The sequence below is a fragment of the Musca domestica genome, unplaced genomic scaffold (genome assembly GCF_030504385.1).
Source record: "Musca domestica strain aabys unplaced genomic scaffold, Musca_domestica.polishedcontigs.V.1.1 13, whole genome shotgun sequence".
NCBI lineage: Eukaryota > Metazoa > Arthropoda > Insecta > Diptera > Muscidae > Musca > Musca domestica.
In genome coordinates, this window is record NW_026712172.1 from 14,367,375 (window position 1) to 14,388,770 (window position 21,396).

Consider the following 21,396-nt stretch of genomic DNA (forward strand, 5'->3'; position numbering starts at 1 on the left):
CCGAAATTTGATATTGAGGTCTGAGATTGAGATGTGAAGGTGATTTTGGAAATGTGTACTATAATTGTACTAAATGGTACATAATTTGGTAATGGGAGAAATTTAGAAGATGAAATACTGAAATATGATGTTAAGGTCGTTGTTGGTATCTGAGGTTGAGATATGGAGGTGGTTTTGGAAATGTACGAAATATACGAAAAGTACTAAATATTACTATGTTTGGTATTGGGTGAAGAAATCCTGAAATTTAATATAGCTTTTGGTATTTTTGATTGAAATATAGAGGGAGTTTTGAAAATGTGTACTATAAGTGTACTAAATGGTACTAAATTTGGTAATGGGCAGAATTTAAGGAGATAAAATCCTGAAATTTAATTTGAAGGTCACTTCTGGTATCTGAGGTTGAGATATGGAGGTGGTTTTGGAAATGTACGAAATATACGAAAAGTACTAAATAGTACTATATTTGATATTGGATGATAGGAATAGCCTGAAATTTGGTATTGATTTGATTTTGGTATTTATGATTGAAATATGGAGGGAGTTTTGAAAATGTGTACTATAAGTGTACTAAATGGTACTAAATTTGATGATGGGAGATATTAAGGAGTTGAAATCCTGAAATATGAGTTGAAGGTCATGGGAGATGGTGGTCTGAGGTTGAGACATGGAGATTAATTGTCTAGTGTCTACAGTAGAAAGAAGATGTTGAGCGATTTTAGACATGCATAGTACAACTGTACGAAAATTATGGTATTAAATTTGGGATTGGGTCTTAGGGTAGAGCTGGAATTCTGGAATTTGATATGAAGCCGATTGTCAGTGTATGGTGTTGGACGATGGAGGCGACTTCGAGATTCGTACTATAATTGTTCGAAAAGTAATAAATGGTACTAAATTTGCCGTTGAGCGAATACATAGAGCTTGAATCCTGAAATAATCGAACTGGCGTAGCTGACATTTTGCTGAAAATGTTGTGCATTTTTGAGTACTTAAATGAATTGGTGGAACAAATCTGAAATTTAAGGTAGACTTTTTGCTGATGAAGTGGCGAGCACATAGTAGATTAATACAAATTATTGTTTCCGCATACGAAGTGGCAGGTACTTGTTAATTTATAAATAAATATTTAAAAAATGTATTTAGATAATTTAATAAATTTAAATGTAAAATAAAAATAAATCAACTTACCTAAAATGTTTTTGGGGTCTAAACGGCATTGTCTTTCAGGGGTATAATCCGTTGACAAAATAAATGACCACATGGCGGGCCATGATTGCAATTATTTATTTATTAAATTAAAATAAAGAAATAATATTTCATTTTTTATTTATGGATATTATTTTGATTGGCTTCCATTATTTTTATTTTTAACAATATATTATTATTTTTTTTTAATTCACAGTATTTTTCATTTTTAGCTTGTTTTATAAATTCACTTTTTTATCTATTTTCCTTTCATTCTTCACTCATTATCAGTATCGATTCTCAAGATGCAGCACTCGGATGGTTGTTAATTTTTCACTTATTTCTTTCGTTAGACGGGAATTTATTTATTTATATTCCCATCAAAAAACACAATTTCTGGTTGGACATATCAGGGTTATGAAATGATTTTTATTATTTTTTTTTTTTTAATTTAATTTTAAACTTTAAAATCTGAATTTATTCATTTTTCTTAATTATGTATTATTTTTTACACTATTTATTGGATTTCTTAATTTTTTTTTAATATATATTTTGTTGTTTAAATTGAAATTTCTTAATTATATATTTTTTTATATATTGACTTTTTTGATTTAAAACTAAAATATTTATATTTATTTTAATTCTATATGGTATTTCCACTTAATGAATAATTATTTTTAAATTTATTTTTTTTATAATTTTTTTTTTTATTACTTTGTTTTGCAATTTTGAACACAATTAGGTATCGCTTAGTAATTTACAAATCTTTAGTTTTTTCCGCTGGTTTGGGAGAAAAACTAAAGTATTTTCCTTTTTTACTTTGGGATTACATTTAAACTTAATTTATTTATTTTAAAATTATTAAAATATTATTTTATTTACAATTTACACATTTGTATACACATAAATATTTTTCACATTTACAAGTTGATAATCTGAAAAGGGAAGAATAAAAAGAATTATTAGAAGAATTATTAAAAATTGGACATTCAAGTAGGAACAAATAGAATAAGAAATAAAATCATAAACAGTTGGCCGGACCGAACTTTGAATACCCTCCACCATTTGGAACGAATTTGGGCATTTTCAAAAAAAAAATATAATAATAATAAAATCCTTTAAAAATTATCTTAAAATCTTCCAAATACCGAATGTAGCCGTTATATTAGGGTTTATACGAAGACGTGGACCTACATGGGCAATTTTTTTCATAAGCCATAACAATATTCAAATGCTAAACTTGAAAAAATTCGGTGAACCATGTAGCTAAAATCATCCAAATACCGAATATCGGGAGGGGGCTATACCAAAACGTGGACATGCACAGACAATTTTCTGTCATAGGCTGTAGTATTCGCTACCAACTTCAAATACCAAATTTAAAACAATTTCGGGGAATAATGTCGCTAAAATCATCAAAATACCGAATATCGGGAGGTACCGTTATATGGGGCCTATATGAAGACCTGGACCTGCATAAACAATTTTCTGTCATAGGCTGTTGTATCCATTACGAACTTCAAATACCAAATTTGAAACAATTTCGGTGAATAAAGTCACTAAAATCATGAAAATACCAAAATAGGGAGGTGGCGATATACGGAGGCTATACGAAGATGTGGACCTTCCCAGACATTTTTCCCTCTTAGGCTGTATTATCCATCACGAACTTCAAATACAAAATTTGAAACAATTTCGGTGATTAGTGTCGCTAAAATCATCAAAATACCGAAAATAGGCAGGTACCGGCTTATGGAGGCTATACGAAGACGTAAACCTACACAGACAATTTTCTGTCATAGGCTGTAGTATCCATTACGAACTTCAAATACCAAATTTGAAACAATTCCGGAGAATAATGTCGCTAAAATCAGCAAAATATCGAATATCAGGAGGTACCGGTTTATGGGGGCTATACGAAGACGAGGACCTGACCAGATAATTTTCTGTCTTAAGCTGTAACATTCAATACGAACTTCAAATTCCGAATTTGAAACAATTCCGCTAAATAATGTTGCTAAATTCATCAAAATACCGAATATCAGGAGGTTCCGTTATATGGGGGCTATACGAAGAAGTGGACCAGCACATACAATTTTTTTTTTGTAGGCTGTAGTATCCATTACGAACTTTAAATACCAGATTTGAAACAATTCTGGTGAATAATGTCGCTAAAATCATCAAAATGCCGAATATCGGAAGGTACCGTTATATGAGGACTATACGAAGGTGTGGACCTGCACAGACAATTTTCTGTCATAGGCTGTAGTATCCATTACGAACTTCAAATACCAAATTTGAAACAATTCCGGTGAATAAAGTCGCTAAAATCATGAAAATACCAAAAAAAAAGGAGGTGCCGATATACGGAGGCTATACGAAGATGTGGACCTTCCCAGACAATTTTCCTTCTTAGGCTGTATTATCCATCACGAACTTCAAATACCAAATTTGAAACAATTCCGGGTGAATAGTGTCGCTAAAATTTTCAAAATACCGAAAATAGGCAGGTACCGGCTTATAGAGGCTATACGAAGACGTGGACCTGCACAGACAATTTTTTGTCATAGGCTGAAGTATCCATTACGAACCTGAAACAATTCTGGTGAATAATGTCGCTAAAATCATCAAAATGCCGAATATCGGAAGGTACCGTTATATGAGGACTATACGAAGGTGTGGACCTGCACAGACAATTTTCTGTCATAGGCTGTAGTATCCAAATACCAAATTTGAAACAATTCCGGTGAATAAAGTCGCTAAAATCATGAAAATACCAAAAAAAAGGAGGTGCCGATATACGGAGGCTATACGAAGATGTGGACCTTCCCAGACAATTTTCCTTCTTAGGCTGTATTATCCATTACGAACTTCAAATACCAAATTTGAAACAATTCCGGGTGAATAGTGTCGCTAAAATTTTCAAAATACCGAAAATAGGCAGGTACCGGCTTATAGAGGCTATACGAAGACGTGGACCTGCACAGACAATTTTTTGTCATAGGCTGAAGTATCCATTACGAACCTCAAATACCAAATTTGAAACATTTCCGGGGAATAGTGTCACTAAAATCATCAAAATACCTAATATCGGTAGGTACAGTTATATGGGGGCTATACGAAGGTGTGGACCTGCACGGACAATTTTCTGTCATAGGCTGTAGTATCCATTACGAACTTCAAATTCCAAATTTGAAACAATTCCGGGTGAATAATGTCGCTAAAATCAATAAATTACCGAACATAGGGAGGTATCGCTATATGGGGGTTATACGAAGGTGTGGACCTGCACAGAAAATTTTCTGTCATAGGCTGTAGTATCCATTATGAACTTCAAATACAAAATTTGAAACAATTCCGATGAATAATGTCGCTAAAATCATCAAAATACCGAATGTCGGGAGGTGCCAATTCCAATACCAAAAGTCCTGCAGACATAGTATACATTTGAGTAAAATTTTATGAACGTATTTCAATTCATTCGGAAGTTAGAGTGATTTCCCCAGAAGGACAGATGGACGGACCGCGCTAAATCGACATAGAATTTTGTGCTGATCAAGAAAATATATAAAATGTATATTTGGAGGTTTTACAAACGGCATGACAAACATAATATACCCTCCATACTATGGTGGAAATTGTTCAAAATTAGTCACTTAATTTGGGTAGTTATGTTTCCAAGAATGATTTGATTTCATAGATTGATATTGAAACCGGTTTCATATTCCAACTGATATTGCAATTATACACCAGCTGCTGAATTTCGAAACTTTACGCTCGTCGCATTGCATTGCATAATCTAGTGACTTCCTTGTCAATAAATCATTCTTTATTTCAAAGCAAAAAAAAAAAGAAAAAGAATTCAGTCAGTATCTGAAAAATCATGAATAACGAAACCCAAAATAAAATTTGAGTGTGTGGTCTTTTCGAATTAGTCATGTTTGAAATTTGTTTTTTTCGAATTCTCTAAAATGGGTGTTATTTTATAAAATTTGAAGATTGTCAGAGATTTGAAAAAATTCGAATATGATTTGGATTTTAAAATTGTAAAAAAAAATCCCTGACCCAATTTTTGGCAATAGTTAACAAAAAGCTCGTCGACTTGTCTACAATTCCATAAATGTCCCCATACCTCGTTTCCCGTAACAATAATGCCAACAAAAATATTTATTTATTTATTTATTTAAAAACTTGCCCGCAACTACTCAAAGAAATATTATTTCATAAACAAAAATAAAATGAAAACAAATACCTCAAATAAGTCGAGCAAAAAAAAAAGTTGTCAGCCAATTAAGCGTTCATTGACCTTCAACAGCAAACAAAAAACGATAACAGAACACTAAGCAAAAAAAACTTGTTACTATAGCTAGATAAGCATGAACAATTCTAGCCATAGCAGGCTAGCTGGCTAGGCAGCCAGCCAGCCAGGCGGGCGGGAGAGTGAAAAAAATTGCTTAATTAAATAAACAACAAAGTAGGGACCCCACACCGAACAGCATCCATCACCACGTCCAAGAATTAGAATGAAAATGAAATCGAATTTTTAAGTTTTACTTTCGCAACGGAGGAGGGGTACGACGCTACACAAATCTAATAGTCACCAGCGAATCTTGACAAAGCGTTATTGATAGAATCTGTCCAATGTTTCTTTTTTTATTGAAAACTAATAAATTTTGCTTTGACACATGCGAATATGTCTAAAAGTAGAATACACGAGTATCGTTAGTTCTAGTTCAGGGTAAATAAATTTTGGAATACACTTTCAGTTGCGATGCGATAAAGTGAAATTAATTATATATATTTGAATTATGAGAGAACATTAATTTAATTTCGAAATAAAAAGGCAAAATAGACAAGAAATTAATTGAAACAAAAAAACAAGTAAAAAAGCCGGACCGAACTTTGAATACCCTCCACCCTTTGGAACTAATTTGGAAACTTTCAAAACAAAAAATAATAAAATCCGTTAAAAATTATGTTAAAATCTTAAAAATTCTGAATGTAGCCCTTAAATTAGGGTCTATACGACGACGTGGACCGGTGAATAATGTAGCTAAAATTTATCAAAATACCGAATATGTGGAAGTAGAGTATATGGGGGCTATACGAAGACGTAGACCTGTACAGACAAATTTCTGTCATAAGCTGTAGTATCGATTAAGAAATTCAAATACTAAATTTGAAACAATTCCGATGAATAATGTCGCTCAAATCGCCAAAATACCGAATATCGAGGAAGTACCGATATATGGGGGCTATACGAGGAAGTGGACCTGAACAGACAATTTTTTGTCATAGGCTGTACTGTCCATTACAAACTTCAAATACCAAATTTGAAACAGTTCCGATGATTAATGTCGCTTAAATAACCAAATTAACGAAAATAGAGAGGTGCCGTTACATGGGGGGTATGCGAAGACGTGGACCTGCACAGACAATTTTCTGTCGTAGACTGTAGTATCCATTACGAACTTTAAATACTAAATTTGAAACAATTCCGGTAAAAAGTATCGCTATAATCATCAATATTCCGATTATAGGGAGGTGCCGTTATATGGAGGCTATACGAAGCCGTGGACCTGCACAGACATTTTTCTGTCCTAGGCTGTACTATCCATTACGAACTTCGAATACCAAATTTGAAACAATTTCGATTAATAATGTCGCTTAAATCATCAAAATACCGAATATCGAGAAGTGCCGTTATATGGGGGCTATACGAAGACGAGGACCTGCACAGACAATTTTCTGACATAGACTGTAGTATCCATTACGAACTTCAAATACTAAATTTAAAACAATTCCGGTGAATAATGTCGCTAAAATCATCACCGTTTTTTTGGGGGCTATACGATGACGTGGACCTTCACAGACATTTTTCAGTCCGAGGCTGTAGTATCCATTACGAACTTCAAATACCAAATTTGAAGCAATTCCGGTGAATAATGTCACTAAAATCATCAAAATACCGAATATCGGGAGGTACCATTATATGGGGCCCCCGTAGAACGGTATTCGGTATTTTGGGGACTTAAGCGACATTATTTACCGATTTTTTTAAGTTTCGCATTTGAATATTGTAGTGCCTTATGACAAAAGTTGCCTATGCATGTCGTCGTATTGTAGCCTATAACGGCTACATCCGGTATTTTTAAGATTTTAACAGATTTTTTCGTTTTTTTTTTTTTTTGAAAAATTTAAAATTTTTTTTTTGTTTTTGAAAAATTTTAAATTTTATTTTTTTTTATTTTGTAAAAATTTTTGAATTTTTGATTTTTTTTTTTTTGAAAATTGCCAAATTCGTTCCAAATGGTAGAGGGTATTCAAAATCCGGCCAGGCTGAACTTACATTTGTTTTTATACCCTCAGCCATATGGCTAGAGGAAATAACGGTTTTAGATCCTACGTCTCTTTGAACCAAATCCGTTTCAGGACATTTGGAATCGATCTAGCGATGTCCGTCCGTCTGTCTGTCTGGCTGGCTGGTGCGCACGATAATTCTTGATGGGAGATTTGGTCCAAACTTGGTACATCGTAACATTATTGTCAAACTTAGGTCGAATTCGGAGAGGGTCCACTCCTTCTGATACCTCCCCCACAAAAGGTCGGAATTTTCAAAAAAAAAAAATATTTTCTGCACAGAAAGAGAAAGGATAATCCGATTTTACTCGAACTTTGCAAATCATAATATTTGCGTCCGTGCTAGGTCAGGTGCGAAAATGGACAATATCGTCCCATTCCATTGAGTACCTCCCCCACAAAGGGTCAACATTTTAAATAATTTTAACTCTTATAAAAATGATGTAAGAGTCCGATTGTGTTCAAATTTCGCACATCTCAATATTTTTGGTAACCCAAGGATCAGACCATTCCTTCTGCTACCACCACCACAGAAAGACGTAATTTTCAAAAAATATATTTATTTTGCACAGAAAGAGAAACGAAAGTCCAAAAAAGTGCTCCAACTTTGCGAATCATAATATATGCATCAATGCTAGGTCAAGTGCGAAAATGGACAATATCGATCCGCTCCATAAAGAAACCTCCCCCACAAAGGGTCAAAATTTTAAATAATTTTAACTCTTATAAAATATGATGTAAGAGTCCGATTGTGTTCAAATTTCGTACATCTCAATATTTTTAGTATCCCAAGGTCTGGTGTTAAGATGGAAGAGATCGGACCATTCCTTCTGATACCTCCCCCCAAAAGTACGAAATTTTCAAAAAAAAAATATTTTTTTTTGCACAGAAAGAGAAACGAAAGTCCAAAAAAGTGCTTCAACTTTGCAAATCCTAATATTTGCGTCAGTTCTAGGTCAAGTGCAAAAATGGATAATATCGGTCCACTCCATCAAGTAACTCCCCCACAAATTGTCAAAATTTTGAATAATTATAACTCATATAAAATGTGATGTAACAGCTTGATTATCTTCAAATCACAAATATCACAGTATTTTTATTAATCCAAAGTCTGGTGTGAAGATGGGATAAATCGGTCCACTCCTTCTGGTACCTCCCCCACAAAAGGTAAAAATTTTGAATATCCATGAAGCCCATAATACGCGAAATTAACATCCGATTTCCCTCTGACTTGGCACATCTCAATATTCCTATGAACATAAGATCTGTTATAAAGATGGTCGAGGTTGGACTATTCCTTCTCCTCCATCCCCCACAAAGGCTCTTAGTTTTGAATAACCAAAACGATTATTCAAATCCGAAATAAGCATCAGGTTCTCGTTATATTTCACACATTCTATTATTTCCACTAACAAAAGATATGTTGTGAAGATGGGATACATCGGTCCACTCCTTTTGGCACCTCCCCCACAAAGGGTCTAAATTATGAATATCCATGAAGTTCATAAAAAGCGAACTTGACATCCGATTCTAATCAAGACTTGGTACATCCCAAAATTTCCATTAACATAACACAGTCCCAACCTAGCACGTCCCAATATTTATATCATATTTATTTAGGTCATATACGAAATGACCAATATTGGCCCATTCCTTCGGAACCTACTGCATAAAGCCAGCTTTTTTACTAGTTTTTTTTTTTTTTTGAAAATTCCCAAATGGAGGTGTAGGGTCCGGCCGAACTTGCTTTTTACTTGTTTTCTTTATTTTTGTAATATGTTTATGTAATTAATTTTAGTTTCATCATTTACTTACCTTTTGAAAACAATCTGCTATCCTTTCTTTAGATGTTTTGAGGTAAAAAAAATTATATTTCCTCGCAATTCTGGCGACGGCCAAGAGAAGCAGCAACAACAATTTTGAATGTAAGGTTTTACTTTACACCAAAAATGAAAAAAATCCGATGATAATTTAATCCACTATGATGCGCACACCGAGGAAGGAAGGTGATGACAATAGGTGTTAAGTTACCGGGCAGAGCGGAGACAAAAAATTCTCTCCAGACAGCCAATGACAGAATCTCTCGTCGTCTTCAAGTTGTAATCCAAGATCGAGGCAACAACCGGCACATATGCACACACACGCACACACTATTTTATTGTTGTTATAAGGGAGTTGGTGGTATAGGGCGAGGATTCCGAGGGGGGGAAAGGGTTCGAAACTTTTTTTTCCTGACACGGGAAGTTTTGATTTTCTTAATTTCTGGGGAATTTGTTTCGTTTTACATCTATGCAATTTGCATTCACTTTATTTTCACACTTCGGACACACAAGATTTCCGACGCTCAGCTTCTCAGGTATTCTTCCAGCATTTAACAAATTGTTGTTGTCGTCCTCGTCTTTCTCGCAATATTGTAACATGTAAAATGATATTTTTCAAGTATATTGAATATTTAAGAATTTTACGTGAAATTTGTGGCATTTTTACACCTTATGTTTTCATTGCTGCCCGGCGATGATCTGTTGTTGGGCGTCATGCCTTTTCGTTTCACTCTCTTTCGAATTTAGGGAAAAATAATATTTTTTGTAAATACGAATTTTGAATTGTTGTTTTTCGACTTTTGCACATATTTAACAAAAATTATTAAATTTTCACAATCATTGTCAAACGTCAAATGCTCCGACGACATGTTGTTTTCTCTTAATTTGTTGATTTCACTGCAGCGCCACGTAGTTTCTTTGATGATTCTCATTTCATAGCTTCTTTGTGAAATTATTTCCAATATTTTTTTTCTTACATTTTTTCCCAATCTTGCTTTGTTATTCTTTCTTTCTGTTTTTACTCCAACTCTGTAAAATTGAAATGTAAAGTATAATTTTTAAAAATGTTTTTTTTAACAATTCCCATACCACCTCAGTGGGTCCATGAAGATACGCAAGAAAAATAATCCAAGTCTAGAATTTGACAAAAATCCAAAACTGAATTCTGAACAAAAAATCGCTGAAAATTTCTAATCAGATCATTCAATCTTCATTAGAAGGTTTTACTAAACAAAGAAATACATCTTCAAATCACCAGTTTTTAAGGATTTGCTTTTTAGTTTCGTTCTTAATTTTGGTTTTGAAAAAATATTATGTTGACATTTTTTTCAGATGCAGCTGGCACGACAACAACACTTAGCAAATATGCCTTTGCTACATATTTTTATTTATTTATTTATTATTATTATTATTATTATTATTTTTTTTTTTTTTTGAAAAATTTCAAAAGCAAAGAATTTCATGGCCTACAAAATGTTTCCTTTATAAAATATTCTTTAAAAATAAATGTCCTTTTTTAATACATATTTACTGCCCTGAAGTCCATATACACCACTCTGAAGTCCTCATTTTGTCCTTTATAAATATTTTTTAAAATTCTACGACTTGCAATCTGAAAGCCCTTCAATGTTATTTTTCAACCAGCAAGGTCAAAAGTCGGGCGGGATCGACTATATAATACCCTACACCACTAGGTGTATTATATCCGTGGGATATAACTATTATATCCGTGGGAGCTATATCCAACTCTGAATCGATTTTCAACAAACTTGACGCAGGCTTTTATACCTCGCCAAAAAAAACATTGCTGTATGGTGTACAATAAACCGGAAATAGGATAAAGATATATATGGAAGCCACATCCAAATCTGAACCGATATTGAGAAAATTTCTAACACTTATTTCTGAGTTGTATCTGACATCGGGTACCAAATATAATTTTTACACATGTGAGAGACTTAAAACCCTAAATCGGATGGCACATATATATGGGAGCTATAGCTATATCTGAACCGATTTTCACCAAATTCGGCGTTCTTGCTTCTAAACAGAATTCGATCGGATGAGCCAAAATTCAGGTCATTTAGACTCATATTGGCCGTTTGGTGCACAATTAACGCGAAAGTCGGTTGAAGATATATATGGGAGCCACATCCAAATCTGAACCGATATTGAGAAAAATTTCAACACTTATTTCTGAGCTGTATCTGACATCGGGTACCAATGATAATTTTTGTGCAGTGCATATTACACATGTGAGGGACTTAAAACCCCAAATCGGATGAAACATATATATGGGAGCTATAACTATATCTGAACCGATTTTCACCAAATTTGATGTACTTGCTTCTAGACAGAATTCGGTCGGATGAACCAAAAATCAGGTCATTTGGACTCATATTGGCCGTTTGGTGCACAATTAACGCAAAATCGGTTGAAGATGTATATGGGAGCTATATCCAAATCTCAACCGATCTTGACAAAATTTTTGGGCGCTTATTTCTGGGCTGTATCTGATATCTGGTGCCAAAAATCATTGCTGTGGAGTGCGTCTTTCACATGTTAGTCACTTAAAAGCCCAAATCGGATGAAATATATACATGGAAGCTATAGCTATATCTGAACCGATTTTCACCAAATTTTATGTACTTGCTTTTAGACTGAATTCGGTCAGATGTGCCCAAATTCAGGTCATTTGGACTGATATTGGCCATTTGGTGCACAATTAACCCGAAATCGGTTGAAGATAGATGATGTGGGAGATATATCTAAATGTGAACCGATTCTCATCAATTACAATAGGCTTCGTCCTTGGCCCAAACAAATATTATTTGGAAATTTTCATCTCAATCCGATAGTAAATTCGACCTGCATTTTGTTCACAAAAATACATGGACAGGCGGATAGACAGAGGGCATGACATGCATAAATCGACTCAGGAAGTGATTCTATGAAGATCCTCCAAAGTAACTATGGGTCTATATCGTTTCCTTCTCTAAGACAAAGACAAATGTATAATACCCTTACCACTATGTGATGTAGGGTATAAAAATGCACATTTACTGTTTTGAAAGTCCTTAAAAATATTTTTTGACAAATTCTTGAAAATTTCCCCAGTCTAAAAAAATATTGATAAAAAATCATAATGCTCCTCAAAAAAAAAATATTATTAAAAATTCCTATCAATCCTTGAGAAATAATCTTGAACAATGCCTTTTTATGGCGTGGCGGAGGGACTCGATGAAGGATATTTTGCCAGGTTATGTTCCTAAATAGTCAATGTCGGACCACATTTTCTCATAGGCCCCACATAACAGTATCTCCCTTTATTCGGTATTTTGATAATTTTAGCGAGATTATTTTACCGAAAATTTCGTATTTAAAGATCTTAATCGGTTCTACAGCCTATGTCAAAATATTACATATGCAGATCCACGTCTTGGACAGCCCCCATATAACGATACCTCCCGATATTCCATATGTTGATGATTTCAATTCACCGGAATTGTTTCGAATTTTGCATTTGAAGTTCATAATGGGTTCTACAACTTATAACAGAAATTGTTGAAAATTGAAATTGCCCACATATAACGGTATTTTGAAAAAAAAAACCTGATAGACCATGTACACTAGTCCACTGGCCCTTGAAAAATGATCTACAAATATTTAAGAAAATATTCTTAAAAGTCCACGTTTAATTGTCGGCTAATTCTTAAGAACATATTCTCAACAAATCCGCATTTGTTTTGAAAAAAAAAACTCTAGACAAAAAAATCTTAGATCTTCGGCCGGGCCGAACTTTGAATACCCTCCATCATTTGGAACGAATTTGGCAATTTTCAAAAAAAAAAAAATAAAATCCGTTAAAAATTCTGTTAATATCTCAAAAAATACCAAATGAAGCCATTATATTAGGACCTATAGGAAGAAGTGGAATGCGAAACTTAAAAAAAAATTCGGTGAAAAATGTAGCTAAAATCATTAAAATACCGAATGTAGGGAGGTGTCAGTGTATGGGTATTATATCAAAACGTGGACTTGCATATACAATTTTCTGTCACAGGCTGGAGTATCCATTACGAACTTCAAATACCACGAACATGTATCATATGCTTTCGTTGCAGTACCTGCTTGGGTGTTATCGTGGAAGTCACCCTAATCTCCATATGGTGCATAGAACTCCCCCACCCAGGCGTGTCAGGAAGGACCTGCATGATCTAGAGATAGGGGTCCAGCGATATAAGAGGGAGCTCCTAGATCATGAAGCCTATCAAGCGGGTCTGAATAGCATTCATACTGATGCAGTCGCAGAGGTAGTTAATAATTGCAGTATTAATGCCATATTCGGAGTCCACCCCCATCCATTGCAGCTGAAGAACGTCGGCTGCCTAGGCAAACCAGGGTAGTTTTGGCCCAACTACGTTCAGAATGGTGCAGCCGTCTCAATTCGTATTGGGCACGAATTGACGAAGATGTGCGGAACGCCTGCCCAGCGTGCGATACAGGCCCGCACAATACGGTGCACCTGTTTAATTGTCCAGCCAAACCTACCCAACTCCGTCCAGAGGATCTATGGCTACAGCCCAAAAAGGTAGCAGAATTCCTAAACCTGGACATTGAGGAAGAACCGCATTAGTCAGGAAACAAACAACGGAACATGTTAAAACTGCTACAACAACAACAACTTCAAATACCAAAATTTGAAACATTTCAGGTGAATAATGTCGCCAAAATCATGAAAATACCGAATAACGGGAGGTACCGTTATATGTTGGCTACACGAAAACGTGGACCTGCGCAGACAATTTTCTGTCTTTGGCGTAGTATCCATTACGAACTTCAAATACCAAAATTGAAACAATTCCGGTAAAAAATGTCGCTAAAATCATCAAAATACCCAATATCGGGAGGTATCGTTATATGGGGGCTATACCAAAACGTGGACCTACATGGCCCATTTTCAATACCAAAAGACCTGCGGACATAATATACATTTGAGTACAATTTTATCAACCTACCTCATTTCGGGCATGGCTAAATCGACATAGAATTTTATGCCGATCAATAATATAGGTATATAGGTGAGAGGTACTATTATATGCCGGCTATACCAAAACGTGGACCCGTATATCTCATTTTCAATACCAACCATCCTAGACACATTACAAATTTTGAAGCTCTATGTCACATAATGTGGGCTGTATCGGGATTTCAAAAGACAAATAGACAGACGGACTTCGTTAAATCGAATTTTATGCCGATTATGAATATAATATATACACTATGGGGTATAGGACGAATATTTAGGGATGTTACAAACGGAATGACAAAGTTCATATACCCTCCTTTCCAAGGCGGAGGGTATAAAACTAAGCCTTAATGTTCTTAACCCTGGCAGAGTACAGGGTTGTCCATATTCGACGGACCCATCTGGCAACGCCGTAACTTTTGACAGAGATGTCACATCGCTTAATGACATACCGCGTTTGAAGCGTCAGTCCAAGCAGATTTTTACCATGAACCAAAACACGCCACGCGAGCGCTCTGAAATAGTTGACATTTACATTCAAAAGAAGAAGTCAATTGTGAAAACTCAATGTGCTTTTAAAACATTAAAAAATGTCAGAAGTGCGCCTTCTAAGAACACCATTAAGCGTTTATACGAAAAATTTTCGACTGGTAAGGCTCTTTCTAATCCGAAGAGGCCATATAAAAGTCGACCAAGGCGATCGGCCGAGAATATCGCTGCCGTATGAGCCAGTGTTGAGAGGTCCCCAAGAACATCCCAAAAACGCCGTTCTCAGCAGTTGGGCATGGCTCGGTCCACTTTACAACGGATTATTCGCATCGATTTGCATTTGTTCCCGTACAAAATACAATTGACGCAAAGAATGTTGCCTGCGGACAAGCCTCGTCGATTGGAATGGGTCCAAAGGTCCGTCGAATATGGGCAACCCTGTAATTAGCCTTGTTTTCTATATCCAAAACCTAGTAAAATTTGCGTATCCATAAGACCCGGTATGTGGTGGTAAGTGAATTGTCGTGAATTATTTTTTAATTCATTGTTTTCTTTTTAATTTATAATTTTTTTATTTAAATTTTTATTTATTTTGTTTTTTTTTTTTTTTTTTTTGTTTGTATTGAAATATATTTCAAATATTTTAAATTTTTTTTAATAAAATCTGTTTTTGCACTTTTTATAATTTGTATTATTATGATTGTATGAATTCTGTTATGTTATTTTAAATATAAAAATTATATGTTTTTTTTTAAAATTTAATAAAACTCTTTAATTGTGTTTTTTTATTCGAGTTTAAAAATTATAATTATTATTTTCTTTTTTATTTTGAATATTTGTTAGATATTTTATTTTCCATTTTTCTTGGTTTCATCAATTTCATATACATGTTTGTTATATATAAAAAAAACAACATTTATATATTTTCATTTTATGATTTTTTTCCACTCAATGTATTTTTTTATAATATTTTTTATAATATTTTTTTATAATATATTTATTTTTTCATAGTATTTTTTATTATATTTTTTTTATTTTTTGTTGTTTTTATTTTCTAATTTTTAGGTTTTTTTAATTTGGTATATTTTAAATATTGAACTTCCTTAATAAACCTTCTTTAATTCTTTTTTGTTTTAAAGATTTCGAATAACTTCAAAATATTTCGTCACTGCTTTATAGTTCTTCCGTTACTTAAATTTCAATTAACACTTATTTCTTTTTTCTATGTTTTAATTAATTTTATTATTGTGGTTTTTAAATATAACTACAAAGGAAGTCGTTAAAACAAAACACATGTTTCTCTTAATGCAAAAAAATTAACAACAAAACTATAATTAGTATTAAAATTATTATTTATTTATTTTTTTTTTTTTTTTTTTTTTGGAATTTGTTGTATATAAATAATTGATTTATTTATTTATTTTTTTTTTTTTATTATTAGCTATTATTTGTGGCTAATTTTCTTTCAACTAGTCAACGTTTTATTTTCTGTCCGTCCGTCAATGTTGTTGTCGTAATTTTTGCTTTTTTTCTTATTTTTGTTCTTCTGCCGTATTGGCCAACTAGAATTTGCCAAACCGCTCAACCAAAAAAACGTACCGAACGACGAGGCGCGCTTACGTACTCATCAGGCAGTCAATGACAGTGATATGGTCGCTCGCTAAAAATCATACACATTGCCTTGCTGCCGCTGTCGCTGCTGCTTGCTGCGGTGCTCACCAGAAACCAACCGCACAACACAACGAACGAACGACCACCACCACCACTATTCTGCTTCGTCTTCTCCTTCGTCATCTTTTGTTGCTGTTCCCTGTCCATTGCTGCTGGTTATCCCATCCATTGTGCTCTCTTCTGTCCGTTTACTCACTTGATTTGTTTTTACTCAACGAGAATGTGTATGGCGGTGCTTAGGGTTGCCAAAATCTGTGCGAAAATAAACCGACCAAAATTCGTTACAAAGAATCGAAATAACGAAGTATCTCTACACCTGTATCCATGGCGGAATTAAAGAAGCAATATGTTTTATGAAACTGACAATGGCAATCTATACCTTGGACGACAGAGTGTTGCTTCATATAGCGCTACCGTTATATGGGGGATATATCGGTCCACGATATCGATACCATATAGCGGTATCCCCCGACTTTAGGTATTTTGATGATTGTAACCATGGTACAATAAAAAGGTAAGGTAGAGCTACTAACTGATTACAATTTTTTTTCTAAGTGTGTGCGACTTCTGCCAATTTTATGTATGTATTTATTGTTTTGAAAAACAAAATATTTTCAATATTTTCAAAATTAATAAATGGAAGAAACGTAAATTGCGCGACACGCATAAAAGCTATTCCCAAATTTCGTCCATGGAATAGAAAGATCGAACAGTTTAGATCATATTTTAGAAATAAAATTCAGTCATTTCCATCATTTTTCGCGCTATTTAACTCTAAAATTGAGAAATTGAAAAATCGAATAAATGAAAAGAACTTGTTAAATGTAATTTTGAGAGGAAGCAGGCATAGCCTCGGGCCGTATTTCTATAGTTTTACGAAGCTGTTCTACCTCCTTATTGTACCATAATTGTAACCAAATTTTTCAATGAAATTGTCTGAAAATCCACAAAAGGAGTTCCCTCTGAGTAAGTTGTCCCCTGGAAGAGTATTGTTTATATAGGTCCACGATATTGTATATTCCCTATATAACGGTACTTCTCTATATTCGATATATTGATAATTTTAGTTACATTTTTCAATGGAATTATCTAAGAAGCCATACTAGAAATTCCTTCTAAGCACTTTACCCCCTGGAAGAGAAATGTTTATATAGGTCCATGATATCGTATGACCCACATAAAACTATACCCCCCGATATTCGATATCTTGACGATTTTAGGGACATAATTTAGCGGTGTTTTTTCACAATGGATACTACAGCCTAAGAAGGAAAATTGACTGTATAGGTACATGGCTTCGTGCGGTATTTTGACGATTTTAGCGACATTATTCACCGGAATTGTTTCAAATTTGGTATTTGAACTTCGTATACAGTCTAAGACAGAAAAGTGTCTGTGCAGCTCAGAGTCTTCGTATAGCCCCACACATACCTCCCTATATTCGACATTTTAATGATTTTAGGTTCATTATTCACCGATTTTTTCTTTTCAATTTTCGCATTGGAATATTGTAATGTCTTATGAAAAAAGTTACCTATGCAAGATTTCATCAGTATTTTTAACGGTTTTTTTTTTTTTTTTTTTTTTTTTTTTTGGATATTGCCAAGTTTTTTCCAAATGGTGGAAGGTACTCAAAGTTCAGCCCGGCCGAACTTACAGCTTTTTCACTTGTTTATATCCCACAACACTATGAGTAAAATTGATTGGGCCAAAAATTATGTAACACCTCGAAATATTGGTCCCCGACATAGAAAACTATACAGGGTGAGATAAAAAAATTTTAATTTTATTGAATGAAAGCAAAAGAAGTCGGAAATAGCATCAACTTTTAAAATAAGTTTAGATATGTTCGAATTGGTCAATTTTGGCACGAATTATGGCCTTCAAACGGCCAATGAAGCCGTCACACGCTGCCCGAATGTTGCTATGCGGTAATTTGGCCCATTCCCGGCGAAGCATTTGCTTGAGGTGATCGACACTTTGGTATTTTTTAATGTCAACCTTGCTTTCCAAAATACTCCAGACACAATAGTCCAACGGATTGTTATCCGGAGATTTTGGTGGCCATTGTGCACTGGAAATGAAGCGAGGAAACTCATTTTGTAACCATTCTTGGGTGGCGCGTGCTGAGTGCGATGTTAAAATGTGCTGAGTCCTGTTGGAATGTCCAAAGTCTGCGGCCAAAATGTTTGCGTGCCCAAGGCTTTAATACACCCTCCAGAATATTTTCGCTATAATATTTGGCATTTATTCTGATGCCACGATCTATTAATACGAGCGGAGAATGACAATCGGCTGTTATGGCGGCCCACACCATCACCATGGCGCTTGAGTCCTGGTGGCCAACTGAAGTTGCACATTTTCAGCTGACCTCTTTGGCAAGTCGATCATTTTGTTTGTATACAAACTGCTGAACAACGAATATTTTCTCATCGGAGAAAACCAAATTCGGCAGTTCACCACTTTCGGCCAAGCGAAGCCATTCTTTAACTCTTATAAGTCTATTTTCTTTCTATTGCGGTGTAAGTTCTTGCACTTTTGGAATTTCAGTGGCTTTACCCCGAGCTCATGTTTCAATATACCCCGAATGGAATATAGCGAGCCATTTTTTGGCCACTGCGACCCGGGCTTTGATCAAGTCGCTTTACTTTTCAAACCATTTCTGCTGATGTTGCTGTTTTCTTCCGCCCACTTCCTTGACGTCGAGCCACGCTACAAGTATCACGGTAACGAGCGATAGTACAAGACACAAAAGATTTATTCACATGTAAATGCTGGAGTGCTCTAACGATAGCCACTTGTGGTTTTCCAGCCAAATATAAAGAAATCACAGTACCACCCTTGAATTCCATCACGAATAACTTTTTTTCTGGGAAATTCTCACCAAAATGCTTTTGTACGCTTGGAAACAATATATTGGCCTGTCACTGGAATAATTTTAACAGCTGTCGGACGAGTGGCTTAGAAATGTTAGCAGTCTGAAGTTGGTTCCAGGTTTTTCATCTCACCCGTATGTATAGTTGTGTAGACGGATCCTCCCGACTTTTGTCCGTTCCTTACAGGTTTATTATAATATAAATGAGACTGCCAACCACATTTTTGGACTGGGACTGAGTTATAGTTACATCAATTCAAAACATGGTGTTATTCTTATATTTTCCCAAAATCTTTTTTTATTTTATTATTATTTGTTTATTGATTTATTTATTTATTTATTTATTTTTTTTTTTTTTGTAAATTATTGGAAATTTTGTTCGCCCTTTGGCTTTCTTGGTCGGTTCTATCAAAATCATATTCAAAACAACACTAGAAATGACAACTCTATTTCCATTATTGGCCTGTGTTTTGAAGGCGCGTACTCTTTGCCAATCAAACCTCATCCAAAGATGGGTATCTCTTACTCCCTTAGATTTTTATTGCATGTGCAAAGTATCTCACACTCGTTCTCTTTCAATCTCCAACTGTAGCACACACGCACACACACAGATACTCACAACTACCAACCCGAGCACATGGGTTTCTCTTTATTTATTGTAGGTTCTGTTGAGCAATTCGTTGTTTTTGCATGGTTTCGCCGGGTACAAGGGGCATATTACGTATGACGGCACAAAACGGAATTGCTACCAAAACATAAAGAGAAAAGTTCATTCACATCGTTGGGCTAACGAACGCCGCTTTAAGCAGGCAACGAATGATATGTAGGAATTGGGAAGTATGGCATCGGAGGGGCATGGCAGGCAGTGTGTGCGAGTGAGTGTGGCCGGCTGATTGTTACGTTTAGTATAGGGTTTTGTACTTTTATTTTATAAAAAAAGAAAATAAAACAACAACAGAACTGTATGTGGTGTTGTTGTTTTTGTTGCTGGCTAGTGTAGTGTTGTTATTGTTTTTTCTGCTTGCCTCAGTATTATCATCGGTTGGTTGGTCGGTCGGTCGGTTTGTTGGTTGGTTCGTTGCCTGACTGACTGGCTGATTGTATGGCTTTGGTTGAGCAAAAGATTAATATCATATCCATCAGATTAAAATTGAATTTTTTTTGAAGAAATAAAAAAATAAATAATTAAATTCAATTTAAAAATAAAACCTTTGTTAAAAAGATTTAAATCCTTTTGTATTTTAAATAATTAAAGAGATGATTATAAGGCCTGTTTTTTCATAATGCACGTCAGCACACCTGTACACGGCTATAGGAAGAAAGGTGGACTCAAGAAGGTCAAGGATCTCCTCCATGTGTAGGCGTATTTTTTATACTCTCCGCCATAGTATGGAGGGTATATAAGGTTCTTCATTCCATTTGTAACACCTCGAAATATGCATTTTAGACCCCACAAGGTATATAAATTCTTGATCAGCATAAAATTCTATGTCGATTTAGCGATGTCCGAACGTCTGTAGAAATCATTCTAGCTTCCGAACGAAATTAAGTTGGTAAGTCTGGAAGACTTTTGATATTGGTATTATAAATGGGCTATGTAGGTCCACGTTTTCGTATAGCCCCCATATAACGGTACCTCCCGATGTTCGGCATTTTCATGATTTTAGCGACAATTTTTGCCGGAATAATTTCAAATTTCATATTTGAAGTTCGTAATAAGTACTACAGCCTATGGCAGAAATTTGTCTGTGCATGTCAACGTCTTCGTATAGCCCCCATATAAGGGTACCTCCATATTTTCGGTACTTTGATAATTTTAGCGACATTATTCACCGGAATTGTTTCAAATTTGTTATTTGAAGTTCGTAATGGTTACTACAGCCTATGACAGAAAATTATCTGTGCAGGTACACGTCTTCGTATAGCCCCCATATAACGATACCTCCCGATATTCGCTATTTCCA

The 21,396-nt window shown here is 34.7% G+C and overlaps 1 protein-coding gene across 1 annotated transcript in view; it reads right to left on the minus strand.

The window, feature by feature from the left end:
- LOC131800885 (uncharacterized) overlaps window positions 1-1,615 on the minus strand; it is a 303,657-nt gene extending 302,042 nt beyond the window's left edge. The window contains exon 1 of the mRNA XM_059118741.1: window positions 1,192-1,615. Within this exon, the coding sequence (XP_058974724.1) occupies window positions 1,192-1,220 (29 nt within the window). The 5' untranslated portion in view covers window positions 1,221-1,615. The remainder of the gene's footprint in view (window positions 1-1,191) is intronic.
- Between the last annotated feature and the right edge of the window lie 19,781 nt (window positions 1,616-21,396).